Raw genomic sequence first — 17,707 nt, 5'->3', positions numbered from 1 at the left:
GCGAGATCTGCGCTTGTTCTGCGACGCTGGGTTTTCAACCAAGTACGCGCGTCTGGATCAAAACGCCGTGCCGTCGATCCTCGATCCTGGATCCTCGCCTTCCGTAACAGCCGACGGACTGACGCCGGACGCCGTGTCGTCGTACCTCGTTCCTCGATCCTCGCCTCCCCAAACAGCAGACGAATCATGCGTGAAGCGTCGTCGGACCGGGGTACGTATATTCCTCGCTCACGTCGCGCTGGCCGATGCTTTTGTCTCTGTTCGTGCGGGCGAGCACGTGCGATTGCAAGCCTGTTGAGGCGACATTCACGAGCACGTCGCACGTGAACGCACGCGAACGTTTTGTGCTATATATCAGTAGAAGTGAGTGCGCGTGTCCGCGCGCGGGCTGGCGTGCTCTTGCAAACGCTCAAACGGCTGTACGAACTTTACCCAGGACTGAACCGAACCTGAAATTGGGAACCGTAACTCTGAACACCGCCGTTATGTACTATAATATTAATATATTTCAATTATCTATGCTGTTACCAGTAGAAAGTACATTTAAGAGCAAACAAGTTGTTTTCAAAACCAGTAATCTGAACAATATATCCGATCATTATTGCAAGTTAGACTAGAAAACTGTTCGTTTGTTTGGCGACCAAGATATTCTAATATAGGCATCCAATTGGTATTTATGTTGACACTTGTTGCACATCGTCATTTTAGCACAGGGCAATTCTTTCCACCTCCACTCTCTCCTCTTCCTCCCCACTAACATTCTGGCTGACTCCCAGACGGCCTGCCGGCACTTCCTTCTCACCACCTTGCATCTATCCACTGTGTCCCTACTCGACTCCTTCCTATACTCCACCTCCCACACTTTCCCGTTAGTCTGGGTGCGGGTGCCTGGGCTGTGTGTTTGGGCACGCAGCCGTCCCTGAACACACAGCTGTCCCTGGTAATGAGTGTGCTTGTGTACTCGCCCGAGAACTCTCACACCGGGAATATGGGGAAGATATGGGGTTGCCACCATCCGACCAACTGAACAACATTATTCTCCTCAGCCTTCTCTTACTCGCAGACAGGGCGTTCTATGACATCAACTCTTTTCCCACACTTCTCCACGTGGTCTGGTAATGCCAGGACATTCCCTCTGTCTCGCCTCTTCCCAACCCCTCCCCCACCTCCTGGGAGGAGCGGCAGACCGATGACGCGGCCACTGGCCAGCAATAGCAGGTGGACCGTGCCAAATTGGTGGCCGCCATTTTTGAGGCCCCGGACTTTGGGCTTCACCTGGGGGTGCTGGAACCCATCCCTACGATAATGTTTATTCATTCATTATTTTATAACTTTCGCGCGGCCCTTACACTTAAACTGGGCTATAGGGTGTGTTATGAACAAATCAAAGACAATAAATATTGACCGATTGGTTTCACAGAGCGGTGACCACAGCAGCAGCAGCACAGTGTCGAAGAGCAGTAGCTTGCCAGTGGTCACTACATGGGATGACGACTCCAAAGCACCAACATATGAGTCATCGCTGGATGCACCAGTGGCTCAAGAAGAACCTGTTGGTCAGAACCAAGCCAGAACAGCGTGCCTTAGCCAAGTACGTATTTTTGTTTTCATTGGTACAAATTAGCCATATCTTATGCATGAGCATGGAGATAACATTGTTATGAGTAACGAAACATGTTTACTAATACTGAACGTGCAGGTCCTTGGCCCGCAACCAAAAAGTGAATCATCAACAGCGTCTCGCATTGTTTGATATAAGGTGGTGTCAAAAAACAAAATTTCACTTCCTTCGATTGCACTTCGGAGTGCAGGGGGAGGGGGGGGGGGGGGGGGGGGCGCGGGCTGCATCTACCATTTGCCCTATTCGTTACATGGAGGCGCTTGTTTATGAGCGAAGTTTTGCGGTGTTGGTGAATCCCACAAAACCTAATCAGCATCTCTACCGACGGCAGAGCTCAAGAAGCACCATCGAAGACGCTCTTAGGCCTCACATACCTTTGTTCACTACGCTTTTCTGTCCATCAAGGTGGCCCCGCAGCACCGACTGGGGCCATTTTGGCCACTAGTGAGCCAATTCCTCAAGTAACAGATCATCTAAGCTCCGAATAAATATCAATATGTATGAAAATTGAGTACCAGCCGACGCTCCTTTGCATTGCCGACTTCTTTGACTGGCGCAGCCAATCACAACGCAAAAAAAAAAAAAAAAAAAAAAAAATTGCGCAAGTTGGAAAACATTGTTTCCGCCCGCAGGAAAGCAAAGGGCTAAGGCCCACAAACTAAGAATTCTACCGTGGGTTTGAGCAGAAGGTATATCATGTGAAACCAGCCTATATGTACACAAACACAACTCTGTTATGTCTCGGCGTGGTGGTGGCGCGTCGGGCGCACTTCCGGTATGGGCTGTGGGCGGAAGACCCCATGCGAGACGTGTATTCCTGCATTGAAAGGAACCACACAAAGCCTGCCTTCTAGTCAAAATGACGCAACTGAGGATGTACCAAAAAAGTCGAGAGGGGTTTGAAGGTCAGTTTTCACGTGCTCGGTTTGTCCGAGAACATGGATATGTGTCGTGAAAAGAGAAAACCAGACGCCGTCGGACCATGATTGCTTGAACGGGAAGCGCTTTGGGTTGAAATCACGGATACTTGTAGTCATCAGCTTTATTTGTTTTGTTCCAACATAACGCCGGAGAACCGTCAAGTTGTGCGGACCACCACTACGCGAAGTTTTGCGGTGTAACGAGCCTCGCTAATTTCGCTGATTCCGCTCAAGTGGTCGGAGATTGCCAGGGCAACAATTCGAACGCGAAAAAGGGCAGGGGAACTCACACCGACGCTTGAAACGTTTGAAAGAGCAGACGACAGTTCGAACGATCAGGCAGCCGTTTGAACTTGAAGACGCACTGAACATGGTCCGCACAACTTGACGGTTTTCTGGCGTTCATGTTGGAACAAAGCAAATAAATCTGATGACCACAAGCATCCGCAAATTCAACCCAAAGTGCCTACCGCCCAAGCAATCGTTGTCCGACGGCGTCTGCTTTTCCCTTTTCACAGCACATATCCAGATTCTCGGGCGAACCGAGCACGTGAAAACTGACCTTCAAACCTTTCTCAACACTTTTGGTACAGTCCCAGTCACGGCGTTTTGACGAGAAGGCATGTTTGTGTCTAGTTTCTTTCAAAATAATGCAGGAATGCACGTCTGGCATGGGGACTTCTGCCCACGGCCCCAGACCGGACGTTTGCCTGACGCGCCACCACCGCGCCGTGACGTCGCAGAGTTGAGTTCGTGTATACACAAACTCATTTCTGTTACGTCACGGCGCGGTTGTGGCGCGTCGGACGCACTTCCAGTCCGGGGCTGTGGGCGGAAGTGCCCATCTGAGACGTGTATTCCTGCGTTGTTTTGAAAGCAACCAGACAAAAACCTGCCTTCTTGTCAAAATGCTGCGACTGGGGCTGTACCAAAAGGGTCGAGAAAGGTTTGAAGGTCAGTTGCTTGGGCGGGAAGCATTTTGGGTTGAATTCACGGATACTTCTGGCCATCAGATTTATTTGTTTTGTTCCAAAATGAATGCCGGAAAACCGTCAAGTTGTACGGACCACCTGCGAACTGCGTTCAGTGCGTCTTCAAGTTTAAACGGTCGCCTGATCGTTCGAACTGTCGTCTGCTCTTTCAAACGTTTCTGTTTGTCGTCTGCCCTTTTAGAGGACACCGGCCCGTAGACCAAACGTGGGCCCGGCACTTGCGATAAGAAGTAAGTGCAGGCCTCAAAAGACTTAAGTTTGAAGGTTGGTAAGCAGGCTCGATGTAAACAGTAGATACGAGGAGATGTTGATCATTGTTACCAGTGGCCATCACCGACTTGTTAGGCCTGATTCACTTGGTTAGATTCTGCTTGCGATTTTCAGTATTGACGTCGACCATCTCAGCTACGGTTCACGCTTTTGCAGTCCGAGCGACGTCGCTATTGAAAATTGCGAGTGAAATCTCATCATGTGAATCAGGCTCTAGCTATTCTGCGGCGTCCACGCGGAATGAATCGCCGCATGTCAGATTATTCACGCGAAGTTTTGCGGTGCAACAAGCCTCGTTAATTTCGCTGACGCCGCTCAAGTAGTCGGACATCGTTAGGAGGACGTAGAATCAACAATTCCAACGCGAAAAAGAGCCCGGGAACTTACACCGACGACGACAACATCGCATTTCAATGGTTTGTTTATGGGCGACGGTGAGCTTCTTGCCCACACCCCCATCGCGCATACGCGGCGCCGGTGGCGTCCACTAGGGGCGCTCCGGTTTGTTTGTAAACATGAGTTGGTGTATACCAGTTGTAGTAACTATCGCACTGCTTTTACAGAGCGGGGACCAGGCTTCCACTTCTGGGCCAGGGTGCAACAGCAGCACCGCCGCTTTATGCGACACCGTGCCAGCAACTACTGCAATTGATGGCCATTTTGAACCGCACTTGGAGCCGCCCATCTGCCACATCTGTATGTGTGTGGTAACGAGAGGTATGTAGTGACTTGGTTCACCTTATCGTGTAATGACAGAATAGCTTTATCAGTCTCTCTCTCTCTCTCTCTTTGTGCAATGTTATTCGAGTCTATATCTGAAATGTAATGTTTTTTGGTGTGCCAGGTACACCGACACTGTCTGTGGACAAAGCTGTGCAAGCCTTCGAGGAGCTTTGTCAGACCTCGACTGAAAATCCGGCACTGCCAACATCTTCCGGTGAGTAGCTGTGGTGGCTTAAGAATATAGTGCTATCTATGTAATACAATTGTGACGAGAGTTTTAATAGTATACATAACATAGATGCATTATGTCCGTGTTTCCCCGAGTTTATTTTTGTCAAATTTGGAAAGTGTTATTTGGACTTCATTCTTCTATCAAAACAAATTTTAATAGTGTGAAATATTTACAATGAGCTCATCTATGCATTTCAAAACAAGCAAGTGTGCTTGTATTTACTACAAGCTTGCTGTAATAAATACAAGTGCACATGTTTGTATATGCATGAAAGTAAATGTCGCCTCGCTGTTGCAGGTGCCACAGAAATGTGCCGTGAAAGCGCAGGTTGAACAACATAGTAGTATAGCAACTTCAGCTTCACGCACCCCCATTCAAGTCACTTTACCCGCACCCACTGATGGAACTATGCTGTCCATGGTGACTATGGTCTGAACTTGAGACTGGAACACCCGCTAGCACCGTTAGACGTACAGCCTTATTTCTGCCGTGACCTAGAAATACATTGCCTTGTTCTCTGCAAAACCAGACACCCACCGTCTTTCTCAGGACCGACGACCCTTCGCACTGATCCAACCTGATCTTTATTGCACGCTTTTTTCTTTTCCCCGGTCGGTGTGACCTTCAAAATCCTATTTTTTTCGGATGAATTCGAATTGACAAAAGTTTTACAGGCAAATGGTTTTTGGATTTCATCGGCTTTATTTGAAAACACAGAACCACCGTTATATCATAACCATGGTGTTGAACCGCCGATTTTGTGTTTTGTTGTGGTTTGGTCTCGGTTCCAGCATGCCTGCTAGATATTAGTTTGGTTACTGCCGCTACCAAGCATGAACTGGTTCCAACCAGTTCATAACACTACCTTTGACTGTGGCCATTCATGCATTTCCCTCATCTTTCGTTGAGCCTGGGCTATTTGCAGTTGCATGGCAGAAAGGTGGGGACCTAATGTTTTTATTGCGTCAAAATAAACTTGGAAGGGTGAGAGTGACGGATATATATTTTTGCTCATCAATTGTAAAAACTGCACTGCATCACAAGTCATGTCATGCACACTGTTACTGTGCATGTTAAGCAGTTTTGACACCATAATGTTTGCTCTGGCATTCAATCTTTTCCAGGCATGGTTGGCCAAAGCCCTTTGGGGAGCGAGCCAGCTGTTCCCGGAAGTCCCCAACAAGCCCAAGAGAATTCTGCAGACGTTGAGCAAGAATTGCGCCAGTGGTGCTCTACGCCTACAGAGGACAAGACGCCAAGCCCCTTGTCGTTGGAGCGGGATGCCACTCCCGAACCCTCAGAACCTGGGGCATCGCCTTCGGACACCAGTTACACGGAGGCCGCCTTCCTGGACTCCGATGAAGATATCTGCCCTGAGCCAGATCTGTTGGACGAGAGTTACAGGCCGGATAACTCTTTCAACTCCGATGATGAACCGGATTCCGACACCAGCATCTGGTCCAACGACTCTGTGCACTCGGACGGTGCAACAGATGTCGAGTATGTGTCCACTGTAATTTTTCAGAAACCAGAACTCCATTTTATGAATAGGATTAAGCTAGGTCTACCAATCTGGAAAACTTGTAATTATCTGGGGCTTTTCTTCACCTGCAAAAGTTAGACAAATATAAGGGAAACAGTCAAAAGGTTGGCTATATCAGGAGAAATGACAAATGGAAGTGGCACGGCAGTAATAACGAAGCTTTACAGTCGCACATCGGCACAGCTGCACCCAATAATGTTCCCTGAAACATCATTCGATAGTGCAAGCCATTACCTAATTAAATGAATAATTAATTAATTTATTATACTACCAGTTCCTAAATTAAACTTTAGTATGGTGGTTACATGGGTGTTTTTTATCATACATACAGTTTATGGTGCAGTGGAGGAGCCTTAGAAGTACATCTTATAAAAAGCACGACGATCACACTTGGTTATTCGGACCAGGTTGAAATAACGGCCAGGAAATTTAATAGAGATAGTCTGGGAGAACCTGGCAAGGTCAATGAATATGAAAGGAGGAGCTTGTTAGATATCCCGGTTTTGTGCAAAGAACTGTGAGAGATGATGGCAGAATAGAAAAAATTAGAAGCGTTAAAAAAGAACTGTTTTTGAAATTTCCACACTATAATCTTTTGGTTTATTCTTTTTCTTTTTTTAACAGTGAAGGAGGGTGCAGCACGTCTTCAGCAGCAGTGGACCCGGTAAAGGAGAGGAAGTACCTGGTGACTGCATCACAGCTGCTGCTGCTGTTTTCGGTTTGCATCAAATGCCTGGCTCCGACACGGACGAAGCTGACACATCGAGGGACCCTTGTGCACGCCGTCATCACGTGTGCACGAGGGCACAAGACTGTGTGGGAGAACCAGCCCAGAATCAACAGCAAGGCACTCCTCAACATCCTGCTGCCTGCTGCCATCACCTACTCTGGAGCCAGCCCAACGCGCGTTCTTCGCCTCCTGGGATCTATAGGCGTGCAAGTCTTGAAGAAGACTCAGTTCTTCCGGGTGCAGAGCTCTTTGGTCTTTCCTGCTGCTACAAAGGTGAGCAGAAGTGACAACAAGATTGTCCGTTCATTAAACATGTTCACTGATTGAGCCTGACACTGAGTTTTCTTGTTTCAAAGACCTGGGAAGCTGAACAGGAGTCTCTCCTGACAGCCACGAAAGACAAGCTCCACCTTGCAGGCGATGGGCGTGCTGACTCGCCTGGTTACTCTGCCAAGTATGGGACATATACACTGCTTGACACCCGCATCAACAAGATCATGCACTACGAGGTTCTTCAGGTAAGAAGTGGCTAAATATAAGATGACCTCAATGCATCACATGGATCAGGTATGCATTTTACGGCACCTTTTTCTACCCTAGTCGACAGAAGTCAAGTCGAGCAACCACATGGAGACGGAGGGCCTGAAACGTTCTCTGGACTTCCTCCTGAGCATGGGGCTGTCTGTGTATGTTCTTGTGACCGACCGGCACTTTGGGGTGAATGCCCTGATGAGAGATAGGTACCCCGACACGAAGCACCGGTTCGACGCATGGCATGTCGCAAAAGGTAATAGTATTGATAACTCCAATACCCCTGTACATGGGCCGTTTTAACAATCATTGAGTCAAGGATCATGGACATCTCACTGAGCTCAACTAAGTTGCCTGGTGCTACGCGGTACATGGGCCTAATAACCCGAGTTCTGATGCACGTCACGTGACCCACATGATAGAAAAAAAAGTATTGAGGATAATTGTGTGTAACATGTTTCACAAAACACACACAAAAAAAAGTTTAACTTGACATATACTGTAAACAACTTAAATTTCACGAATCGCCCATATTGAGATCCCACCATGTCGCAAAAATGAAAACCCACAAATTATTCCAAAAATTCAGCTTTGACCTAAATCGTAAAATATTGAGCCTGTAAAAAATAAGTCGTTCAGAGTGATAGATTTTAGTTTATTTTGAGAACAAAGAAAACGAAAATTGGAATATTTCACAGAAATTTAAAGCAAGAGTGACAACGAAAGTCTTACTGCCACCGACATCACAATGGCCGCACTTCCTCGACGTTTCGCAATAGTTTTAGTGGTAGCTCTGACTTCGTATCATACCTCTTCTGATAATAGATACCTTCTTCTGCAATAGTAAATGCTTCGCTAGCACTGGCTATCAGTGGTGAATGCTGCCATCTTTAGCTCTGTTGGGGTGAACCCCCATCAGTTAACTGAGGTAGGCGAGCTCAGTTGAATTCAATGATCGTTAGCGGCTTGATGGTAGATGGCACTGCTGTGTAACACCGCCCGATCACGATTGAGTTAATGATTGCTGGCGCAATGAACTATAGTGCAACATGCTTTGTTGTCAAGATACACGTGGCATTATTCAAACGTCATATGGTATACTAAAGTTGATGATGTTGTCCATGCTGCACCAGTATCTAGATGCAATTTTACTATAGCTTCATATATTTAGTGTATCTAATATCAAAACTTGTTTTCCAAACTAGACTGGTGCTGAGCTAATAATCATGGAGGCTTTCTAATTTATAGGCATTGGGAGCAAGATGGCCTCTGCAGGCAAGACAAAGAAGAACAGCATCTTGAATGCATGGGTGAAGACTGTACGTGGACACGTCTACTGGTGTGCACAGACCAGCAGTGACAATGGCGCGCTGGTGCTCGCAAAATGGGTGTCCGTAATGCGACACGTGAGCAACGTCCATCAGCACCCCAGCCCCCTGTACCCTGCGTGCACCCATGGCCCAATCGAAGAGCGCTGGTGGCTTCAGGAAGGTAAAAAAGATTCATTCTTTAAACATTCATAACATTCTTTTCACTCCAGTTGTCGGCGAAGCTTTCATAACAAGGACAGACTTCCTTTGGCTGCTCTGGCCAGTCTACAATCAAATAGCACAAGGAGGAATTGGAGATGAATGCAAGTGTTTCCAGATGGGGGATCAGCATACCAGATTGTGTTTCGGATAACTCGTATGCTCCCCCCCCCTTTTCCGCTCTGCATTTCACACCTGCGGAATTCAAAAGGAGGGTCAGGATATCCCAACCCCCCCCCCCTTCTAGACCTGCCGATGGGAGGACTCCATCTCATATCCAGCTCATAGTACTGAGCGGACATTTCAATTACATCAAGAGGCTTAAACTGCATGTTTCTAGCCTTATATTTCAAGAAAAACACTCCACTTTTGAGGTCATGAAAAGACACAGAATGAGGAAGTGAAGACCGACTTGTAACATGCAAAAGACGCATAAAAAGGGAAATTGCAGATTATATGAAAATTATTTATGCAGAATTACTGAGCAGAGATCTAGCTTCTGCAGAGATGGATAAAAAATAAAATGGCAGTTGCATCACGTATACAACACAAAAAAGTGATTTGTGGACAGGCTGCAATGGGCACTGGCTTTGCTGTTTAACCTTTTGGGTGCCACCAGGAGTATACTCGGCTGCGCTCTGGCTTACCTGCTCAGTCATTATCGATATAAACTCAGCACTTACAAGGGTCAGGGTGTCTAGAGACCGGCAAAACCGGGAATTGTCAGGGGAAATTTAATTACCAGGAAAAATCGGGGGACTGTCAGGGATATTGCCAAAGAGCGAGCCGAGTCAGGGAAAATGTGCCGGAAACGCTATCGAGTGCCCTGAGCAAAGACTTGAAAACCTGTGGGCAGAAAAATAGGTAATAAATTCTGCTTGGAGCGGAGCCCGCGGGCCCTGCTCAATTGATGTAGAGTGTAATACCCGATGCAAAGGGAACCGCCGACAAATCCAGTAAAAGCCTTGGATTGGATTGAGGGCGCGACACTAGACTAGATCCAGTTAGAGCTACTAGATTTATTATTATTAACAAATGGGAAAGCTGCAGACCCCAATACAATCCAAGCCAAAAGTATCCGAAAGTGTGCATCTGGCGGCTATGCCATGCTGCCATTCGTAATTATTAACATGTCTGGTTCAGCGTCATGTTTTTATTGTGTTTCTGGAAGTGGCTTCTTCACTGACTATGTCAGGGGGCAAGAAAGTGCTCATTTAATCCGGACAGGACGAACCCAAATATTTCGGAATATGCAAGTTGGGTTCAGCCCGTGCGAAAGTACTGTTACAGTTCTGAATGCTCAATGCCTTGTGTTGTAATGATCTGATATATTTAACCACCTCTACAATGGTCAGGGACCGTTGTAGAGTTGTAATAACTTGCTAGACACCCTGAGGGTTATTTCGATACTTTCTCTTATCGCAGGGACCGAGCCATACGTGGCTCTCGAAAAGATCGTCATGTCCAAGCAACTACTCAAGGACATACCAAGGGTGTCTGGAGACGGTCAGACCTATCGCCTAGAGTCGTTCCACAGCATGCTGCTCCGGTTTACTCCGAAATCCAGTCATTTCAGTTTTGAGGGCATGGTGGCACGGTAAGCAGGCATCCTGATATATGCTAGTGATATTTGTTTATTTATGAGCCTTTTCTGAAATTTCTACTGTGCACCACTCACGCAGAAAATTCTGGGGATGCACTTATGTACACTAGCAGATGAGCGAGTGCACATACTGTTTTTAGGAGCGAGGCCCTACGTCAATTTGTACAATCTTTATCTCCCTCGTCTTTAACGAGCTTCTCATTGTTACCGTAAGTCGAAGGGAAGCCATTTTTCACACATACTTGTGTCCGCACAATGGTGGCAAATTGCAGCGCATCTTGAACTGTAAACGACTTAATTTTCGCGAAGGCCTAATTTTTGTGAATCGCCTACAATTTGCGAAAAATATGTCCCGCAAACAATTTTGGTAGAATGTAAGCACATAAGAATCTACATTGAGATCCCATTGTGTCGCAAAACTTAGAACCTGCGAATTTTGGTCGAAGCTTGAGCTTCGACCAAAATCAAGAAATATTGAGACCGCGAAAAATAAGTCGTTTACAGTAAATGAGAAGTGTCGACTTAATTTTGATCACAATAATAGTGAGTCAATCAATGAGAATACGATGGGTTGCTAGTGTGTGAAACGATGCAGGGCCATGTTCCCGAGGATGGTCTGCTAGCATACGACAGGTTGCCTGCCAGTGTGGATACGGTTACTAGCATGTGTTGTGCAGTATGAAAATTTCTGAAAAGTTCTAATATGAAATATGCTTGGGGCATGTTTACAGTCTTTCCTCCCCTTATATGCGGCCCTCACAGGACTGCCGTCGCGGTGCTCCACTACAATGAGAACAGCAACCGTGCGCAGGCCACAACGAAGGACGACAAAAAGCGAAGTTGTCTGAAGTTTCCCAAGTCACGGAAAGGCGAATGGGTCCTCAGCCCCATCATGGAGACTGCGTCGTACGGTAAATACAGACACTTTTATTCAGACATTGGCTGCAGCTTGACTATCACACTTTCTTACTCAGACTACGTCCAGAGGCTCCTCAATTCCTGCCTGGAGTTGGCCAAGGCTTCCCGGACCTACCAGCTGGCTGTGGCTGCGAACGGGCCACGTCCTCGTCGACCACCTCTGTGCAGCGTTGCACAAAGGCCAGACAAGGAAGCAGCGGTGTTGGCCCACAGGACCCGGTTCGATCAAGCATAGTGGAAGCCCGTGTATGTGGTCGATGGGAATTCTTTTCTTATCCTGGCCACCACACAGCACGGGAGCCTGACGCGGCGAAACCTGCCCAGTCGTCCCCAAATCCACCAGACGAACTGGCTGTATGCCGTGTACCTGTACCGTCTGAGAAAGTAACAGAAAAATTGGTAAGAGTCTTAGAAAGACTTCATCTGCTACACTTTTACTGTGAACTTGGGGACCCTTTTGCCGCATCTCTATAGGAAAAGGCTTTTCGAAACCTGGAAAGCCCATGATATCTAGACATTTCTAGAAATTTCATGCGTGAAAACCTTTGCCGCTGCTTCTGGTGTGCTTTTATAGAGAAGAAATTCACTACTGCCTGTATGGGTGTTTCCTCGTTCTTGAGTGATTGACTGGACAGACAATTTTAAAATTCAATTAAATCTTTTAACTCGTTTATTCGCCTGTGGACTGCAAATTGCAGACTGATGATGAGAAGTCCCTCGACCTGAGGAACTCTCAGGTTGTGCGGGACCTGACCTGTAAGCCATGGTCCAAGGCAGTAATGTTTGGATGTCCCTCTCACCTCAATGTTGTTATTAGGAAGTCGCAGACAATCTCTGCTGTCACTTGACTACAGAAAGCAACCCCAGGCTACTTACTGAACTAGTTTGTTGCAAAACGGTAATGGTGAGAGAAGTTTGTAGAATAGTTCCACAGTGTCTGTTCCAAGCTGTTTCCATGCGCTTATTGGAAAAAGCACTGGTTGTAGAGGTGATCCTTCTTTCGCTGCTTACTTGTCGGTTGTCTGACATGCGTGACAGTATTTGGACAAGTATTGGCTTCGCTATCCATTCTGGGCCACCACAGAAGCATTCACATAGTTGTATTTTGGTTCACACCATTCGTCTGAGTGAAGCAGAAGGAACCAGCAGTTTTGCGTATAGCAGTAAGCCATATACAGAGGAAAGTTCTTTTCGTATCTTGTAGTGGGAGACGGTGCTGATTCCCATGTTGACCCCAACCCATGTTGACACACTATCACCCGAGGTAAATCGGGGTTTTGTTCTTTCTCTTTCTGTACCTCTTCTTGGTGAATTCAGCAGAGACTGCACACAGGGCAAGTGAATTTTCTTTTTTCGACGTATGACTTCGTGCAATCTGAGGAATTAAATGCAGGAAGACGAGAAAGCTCGACTGCCACAACATTCTCATTGCCCTTTTGGTGATCTTGAGGAGACGCATGGCCACCCGGCAATTGTTATCGGTTGTCGACCGTTTCCCTAAATACAGAGTAGTGTAACCAGAGCCTGGTGGTCCATCCTGAGCATGAAATGGTGACCGAAGAGGAAAACATGATGCTTCTCGCAGGCCCAGAGGCACGCCTATTCCTCTAACTCTGCAGAGCGGTTGCACTGGGCGCTGGAAAGCAATCGCGATGTGAACAGGATAGTGCGAATTCCATCTGGATGTTTTGCTGTAGCACTGTGCCTAATCCATAATTCGATGAATCTTTCTGACGATTGTAGAATTCTAACTGGAGAATTAAAAAAAAACTGACAAGTAAATTTCTCTCCAACCTGTGACGATAGCAGGCAGTGTCACGTCGAAAACTAAATGGAACAGTTTCGAATCGTGTTTTGACTGATGCAAATGCCACCTCTTGTGCTTTTTGCCATTATAAGGGGACATCTTTCCGCAGATGCACATGCAAGGGCCTCACGATGGTTGCAAAGTTAGGTATGAATTTGAAACGGTATGTAAGCAGGTCAAGCAAAGACCGGTTATGATGTCATGTCTCTTTGAGTAGAAGCTTGCATGGTGGCTTGAACATTATCATGGCATGGCTTAATTCCCTGAGGTGTCAACTTATGTCCAAGAAATTGAAGTTGCTGCACTGAAAAATGCATTTGTTTTTGTTCGGTTTCCAACCTGCGTCCTGTAGGCGGGGTAAGCCTTGTCTTAGGCGGGCATCATGCTCTTCAGTTGTGCAACTGAAGTTGAGCACATCATCCTGGATAGATTGACAATGGTGCCTGTTGTGTCCCAAAGAATACAGTTCTTTATATTTTGAAAAGCCGGAGCAGTGGAAGCCAGCCCAAAACATACTGTGAACAGGAAGAGACTTTCATGAGTCACGAACGCAATGAGGTCCCCGCTCTCCTCTATCAGGTTCAGCTAGTGGTACGCTGACGAGAGGTCCCACTGGTTGAAGATGTGGGTGCCAGAAAGCTGGTGAAGGAGCTCGTTTGGACACAGAAGAGGACGTGAATTGAGAACAACAGAGGTGTTTGATTTGCGGAAGTGGTCTGTGATGCATTATTGCGCTCGATCACCCAGGAGTGCTCCAACTTTGCCGGCTCTACAGGAACTTTGTCATGCACTGCAAAAGTTATCCTTCATAGATTCTGTTGCACCAGACTGATGGACATTTCGTCTTCACCTTGTGAACATACCCAATGGCGTGGCCCATACCTGAGAACAGCTGGAGGAAACCTTTGACGGCCTCTGGAAGGTCGTTTGCCGAAATGATAGTCACCTGTCATCCGCAGGAGATGAAAAGTCCAGTTGAATTTCCAACCCTTGTAAAGCATTTATAGTCCCATTACGGCTGTCTTGTTCGGACGACGTGGAATGTGCAATCGCCATTACTTTGTGCCAACTGTACTGGTGAGCTGGCTTTTTCCAAAATGTTTGGAATAGCAATGTTTTCTTACGGAGTAGCCAATGAATGCAGTACTTGTAGGTTGCAACTTACAAGAATGGAAGCATCTTCTGTAGACGCTTTCCAGAAGGATTGAAACCGAGGGTCTTGTGTCTACTAGGAGTTTGATAAAAAGGAACGCAAGTATCCTGCATGTGGTACAGTTTGCTAATATCCGAGTTGCTATATTTCAGTTTGTTCTATGCTTGGTACTTGTGATCCTGTCAAAACTGTTTGCTTGCAAACAAAGGCAAAATGTCCAATCTTTCATTTTCTGCATGCTTGATTCCTTGCAGGACGTTTAGGGTAGTCTGCCATGTGGCACATTGAACCAGATCTGCAGTAAATGCTGGACGACCTTTGATTGGGTGTTTTGCCCCTAACTATTGGTTTCTTTTGGGCTTGAATCTTTGCCACTTGAAAACTGAGTCCCGCATCTTTGGTAAAAACTTTGGCCTCCTTCATCGCCCGCTGAACTTTTTAGGTGATGGCAAGAGCTGATTCGAGTGGTAGCTCAAGCTCTAGTAGTGGGCGGTTTCATACTTCGGCATGAATTGTCTTATTGACAAGTTGATTGCAGATTATTTCATCTGTTATTGTCCCAAACCAGCAGTTTGTCGCAAGGCCCCGGAGAACGTGACACACTCTTGTACTGTTTTGGCCGGTCATCCACGTGTGCAACGAAAAATAAATCTTTCCAATGTTTTACTGTCAAGAATTTTTGTAACTCTCTTGCCACTGCATCATAGGCTGTGGAAATGGGCGATGCAGGTCTGCGCGATTCGGAGGTAGCTCCTGCAGTACTTGCACTTAGATGAGTGGTAGCAGTGGACAAGGCAGAATCTTCCGGCAGTTTGCAGTAGGTCCGCTGACTCTCAGCTTCAAGTGAGCTAAATAGAATGGCAGTTCTGCCATTATCTATTGTCGACCCATTGGAAGGGATCGTGTACTGGCGTACCATTCCTCCATGAAATCGCAGGCTCGCCTGGGTATGGTAGGAAAGACGGGTGAATCAACCTTTATAATCGAGTTGAAGCTGTCGATTGTGACAATTGTTATGTATAGGGACTGTCTATGCAAGTTTAACAGAAGGCAAGCTGTTCCCATTCAGAGCTCAGTTCGTTCATTCTTATTCATTGTCTTCTTCGGCTCAACCTACACGTAGACACAACAATTTAGGTAATTCAATATTCCCCCCTCCCCCAAAACAAACACCTGGCTATGTGCCTTCTTCGATCCAAGGTACCATGAGCACAACTAACGTTTGCAATATTCGCGACTCCAGCTTAGTCTAGGGGGTGTGCTGGTCAGGCAAAATGGCGGACAAAAGGACGTCGTTTTCATCGTTCAGCACGCGGACCACCATAAATATCTTGCATTGCAGCATAACATATGTGTTACATAAGAAAGCAAAACGATTTTTCGACAGTAGAAACCTTCTAATCAATGCATGGGAATGACATGGCAGAAGCATAAAAATAATCACTGGAAACAGTGTTTGTTTCTATGCTGCCTACAAGAACCAAGCTGTGATAGCAGAAGACAGAATCAAAATGACCTCCTCTCTGGAGCTTCTCGGCGGTGCCGCTACGCAGCGTCGATAGATTTTGTTGGAGTCGCCAATACACTAAGCGGGATTTACAGACTGTCTTACAGTGTAGTGCATTTATATTTGATATGCTATAAAAGTTCTGGTCTTACTTGTTCCGATCCCGAGCTGCTGGCTCCAAATATGTTGGGCGAAAAAATTTCAGCTGGTCGTACGCTATGTTCAGCAGTCGCACATCCAGACATACGAGCAGAAAAAGTTCATTTTCTGTGACACACCTTCCCAAGTTTTTTTGTGTGATTTTTGGCACGTCCCTGCAGCATTGCCCGACCTCCTGGGGGCAATTTCCACATGTGCATCTGAAAGAGGATACATTTCAGTTGAAAAATTATCTTCTATGCTTATGTGAAAAGGGAGCTTGAGGCAGATGTGAGAGTGGCGTGCCAACGTTTCACTAGGAGACCTGCCTTGTTCAGGAGACCTAACCCTGAAGAAGGTAGGTTTCCTAATGAAGTATCAGCACGCCGTTCTGAGGTCCACCTGAGAGGTTAGGTCTTCACATTCTTCCTGCCAGCCTGGACTCCCTTGGTGCTATGTTTGTACTTTCTATAGTTCTGGTCACCCCAGAAAATGCAAGTTGCACAAATAGTTCTTATCTGCATAATGTAGTTCGTACTGGACTTGGGACTCCTGGCTTTCCTGTTGCTGGCTATCACGTCGTTCCCTTGCTGGCAATGGGGGATCAAAGTTGTACGGATCAGGTACATATATAGCTCCTTGCTGCAGGCCTCCCAAGTCTGCTCCAAGCGGCAGGCTGTCGTCGTCGGACATAGATACTGAAAATAAAGCATTTGGATCAATGAAACATTTGATTATGTATGATCAGTTACATTTATTTTTCTCTGACGGTTGCATTAGCTCTGGCAAAGTGTTGTAAACAAGAATGTTTAGTAGGAGTTATTTTAATTGAGTTGTGTAAATTACACATGTGTATTACTTTGTTGTGCTGGTTTTGTGGGAATTGTGTGTATGTGATTGTTCTTACCAAGCTACGGTATCAATAAAAAATGAAACAATAATTGCACCCTCTTTTTTGGTCCTTGACATTTGCATAGGTGGCTACATGTGATCACTTATGCTCATGCCACTAATTTGCTGTTACCCTCTAACAAAGAACAAAACAAAACAAAAAAAAAAACGTGCGTGCAAATATTAGCTACACTCTGAAAACAAACAAATGTGCACTGAAGCGTAATTATCGCAGCATTGATCATTTTCGCGGACACTTTTGCTATTGACAACAAACGTGTAGTCTGTCGTACAGCTCTATAAAGGTGCACAATTGGGCTACTAAATTTGGAAATATGTGCGGTCAAACCAGTCAAACGCACACCGCCTTGGCCGCACTACGCGCCGGGCGTTTCCGTGTGTACGAGTAAATGTCTAGCGCCTGTAGAAACAAGCGGCGAGAAAACTTCGCCATTTTCGGGAAAAGATGCGCAAATTTGGGGGTTTACGTGCCAACCCAACGAGGGGTACCTAGCACGTCCCAACGGAGGTCTGATTATTAATTTGGACCACTTCGCAATCTTTTGACGGGCAACCGATATCTCGGTTACACGGCGCCT

At 46.4% G+C, this 17,707-nt stretch overlaps 1 protein-coding gene across 1 annotated transcript; it reads left to right on the top strand.

The window, feature by feature from the left end:
• Positions 1-1,448: 1,448 nt before the first annotated feature.
• Positions 1,449-11,847, top strand: LOC120839689. The gene is made up of 11 exons (XM_040210016.3): positions 1,449-1,591; positions 4,367-4,520; positions 4,648-4,740; positions 5,883-6,258; positions 6,926-7,304; positions 7,388-7,549; positions 7,632-7,818; positions 8,811-9,053; positions 10,517-10,688; positions 11,457-11,605; positions 11,669-11,847. Exons 2-11 carry the CDS (start codon positions 4,502-4,504, stop codon positions 11,845-11,847), a joined length of 1,959 nt encoding a protein of 652 aa, XP_040065950.2. The 5' UTR covers positions 1,449-1,591; positions 4,367-4,501.
• Positions 11,848-17,707: the final 5,860 nt, after the last annotated feature.

The sequence above is a fragment of the Ixodes scapularis genome, unplaced genomic scaffold (assembly GCF_016920785.2).
Source record: "Ixodes scapularis isolate PalLabHiFi unplaced genomic scaffold, ASM1692078v2 PGA_scaffold0__279_contigs__length_252992795, whole genome shotgun sequence".
Classification (NCBI taxonomy): domain Eukaryota; kingdom Metazoa; phylum Arthropoda; class Arachnida; order Ixodida; family Ixodidae; genus Ixodes; species Ixodes scapularis.
The sequence above is the reverse complement of the archived record's forward strand: the minus strand, read 5'-3'. Positions and strand labels throughout refer to the sequence as shown.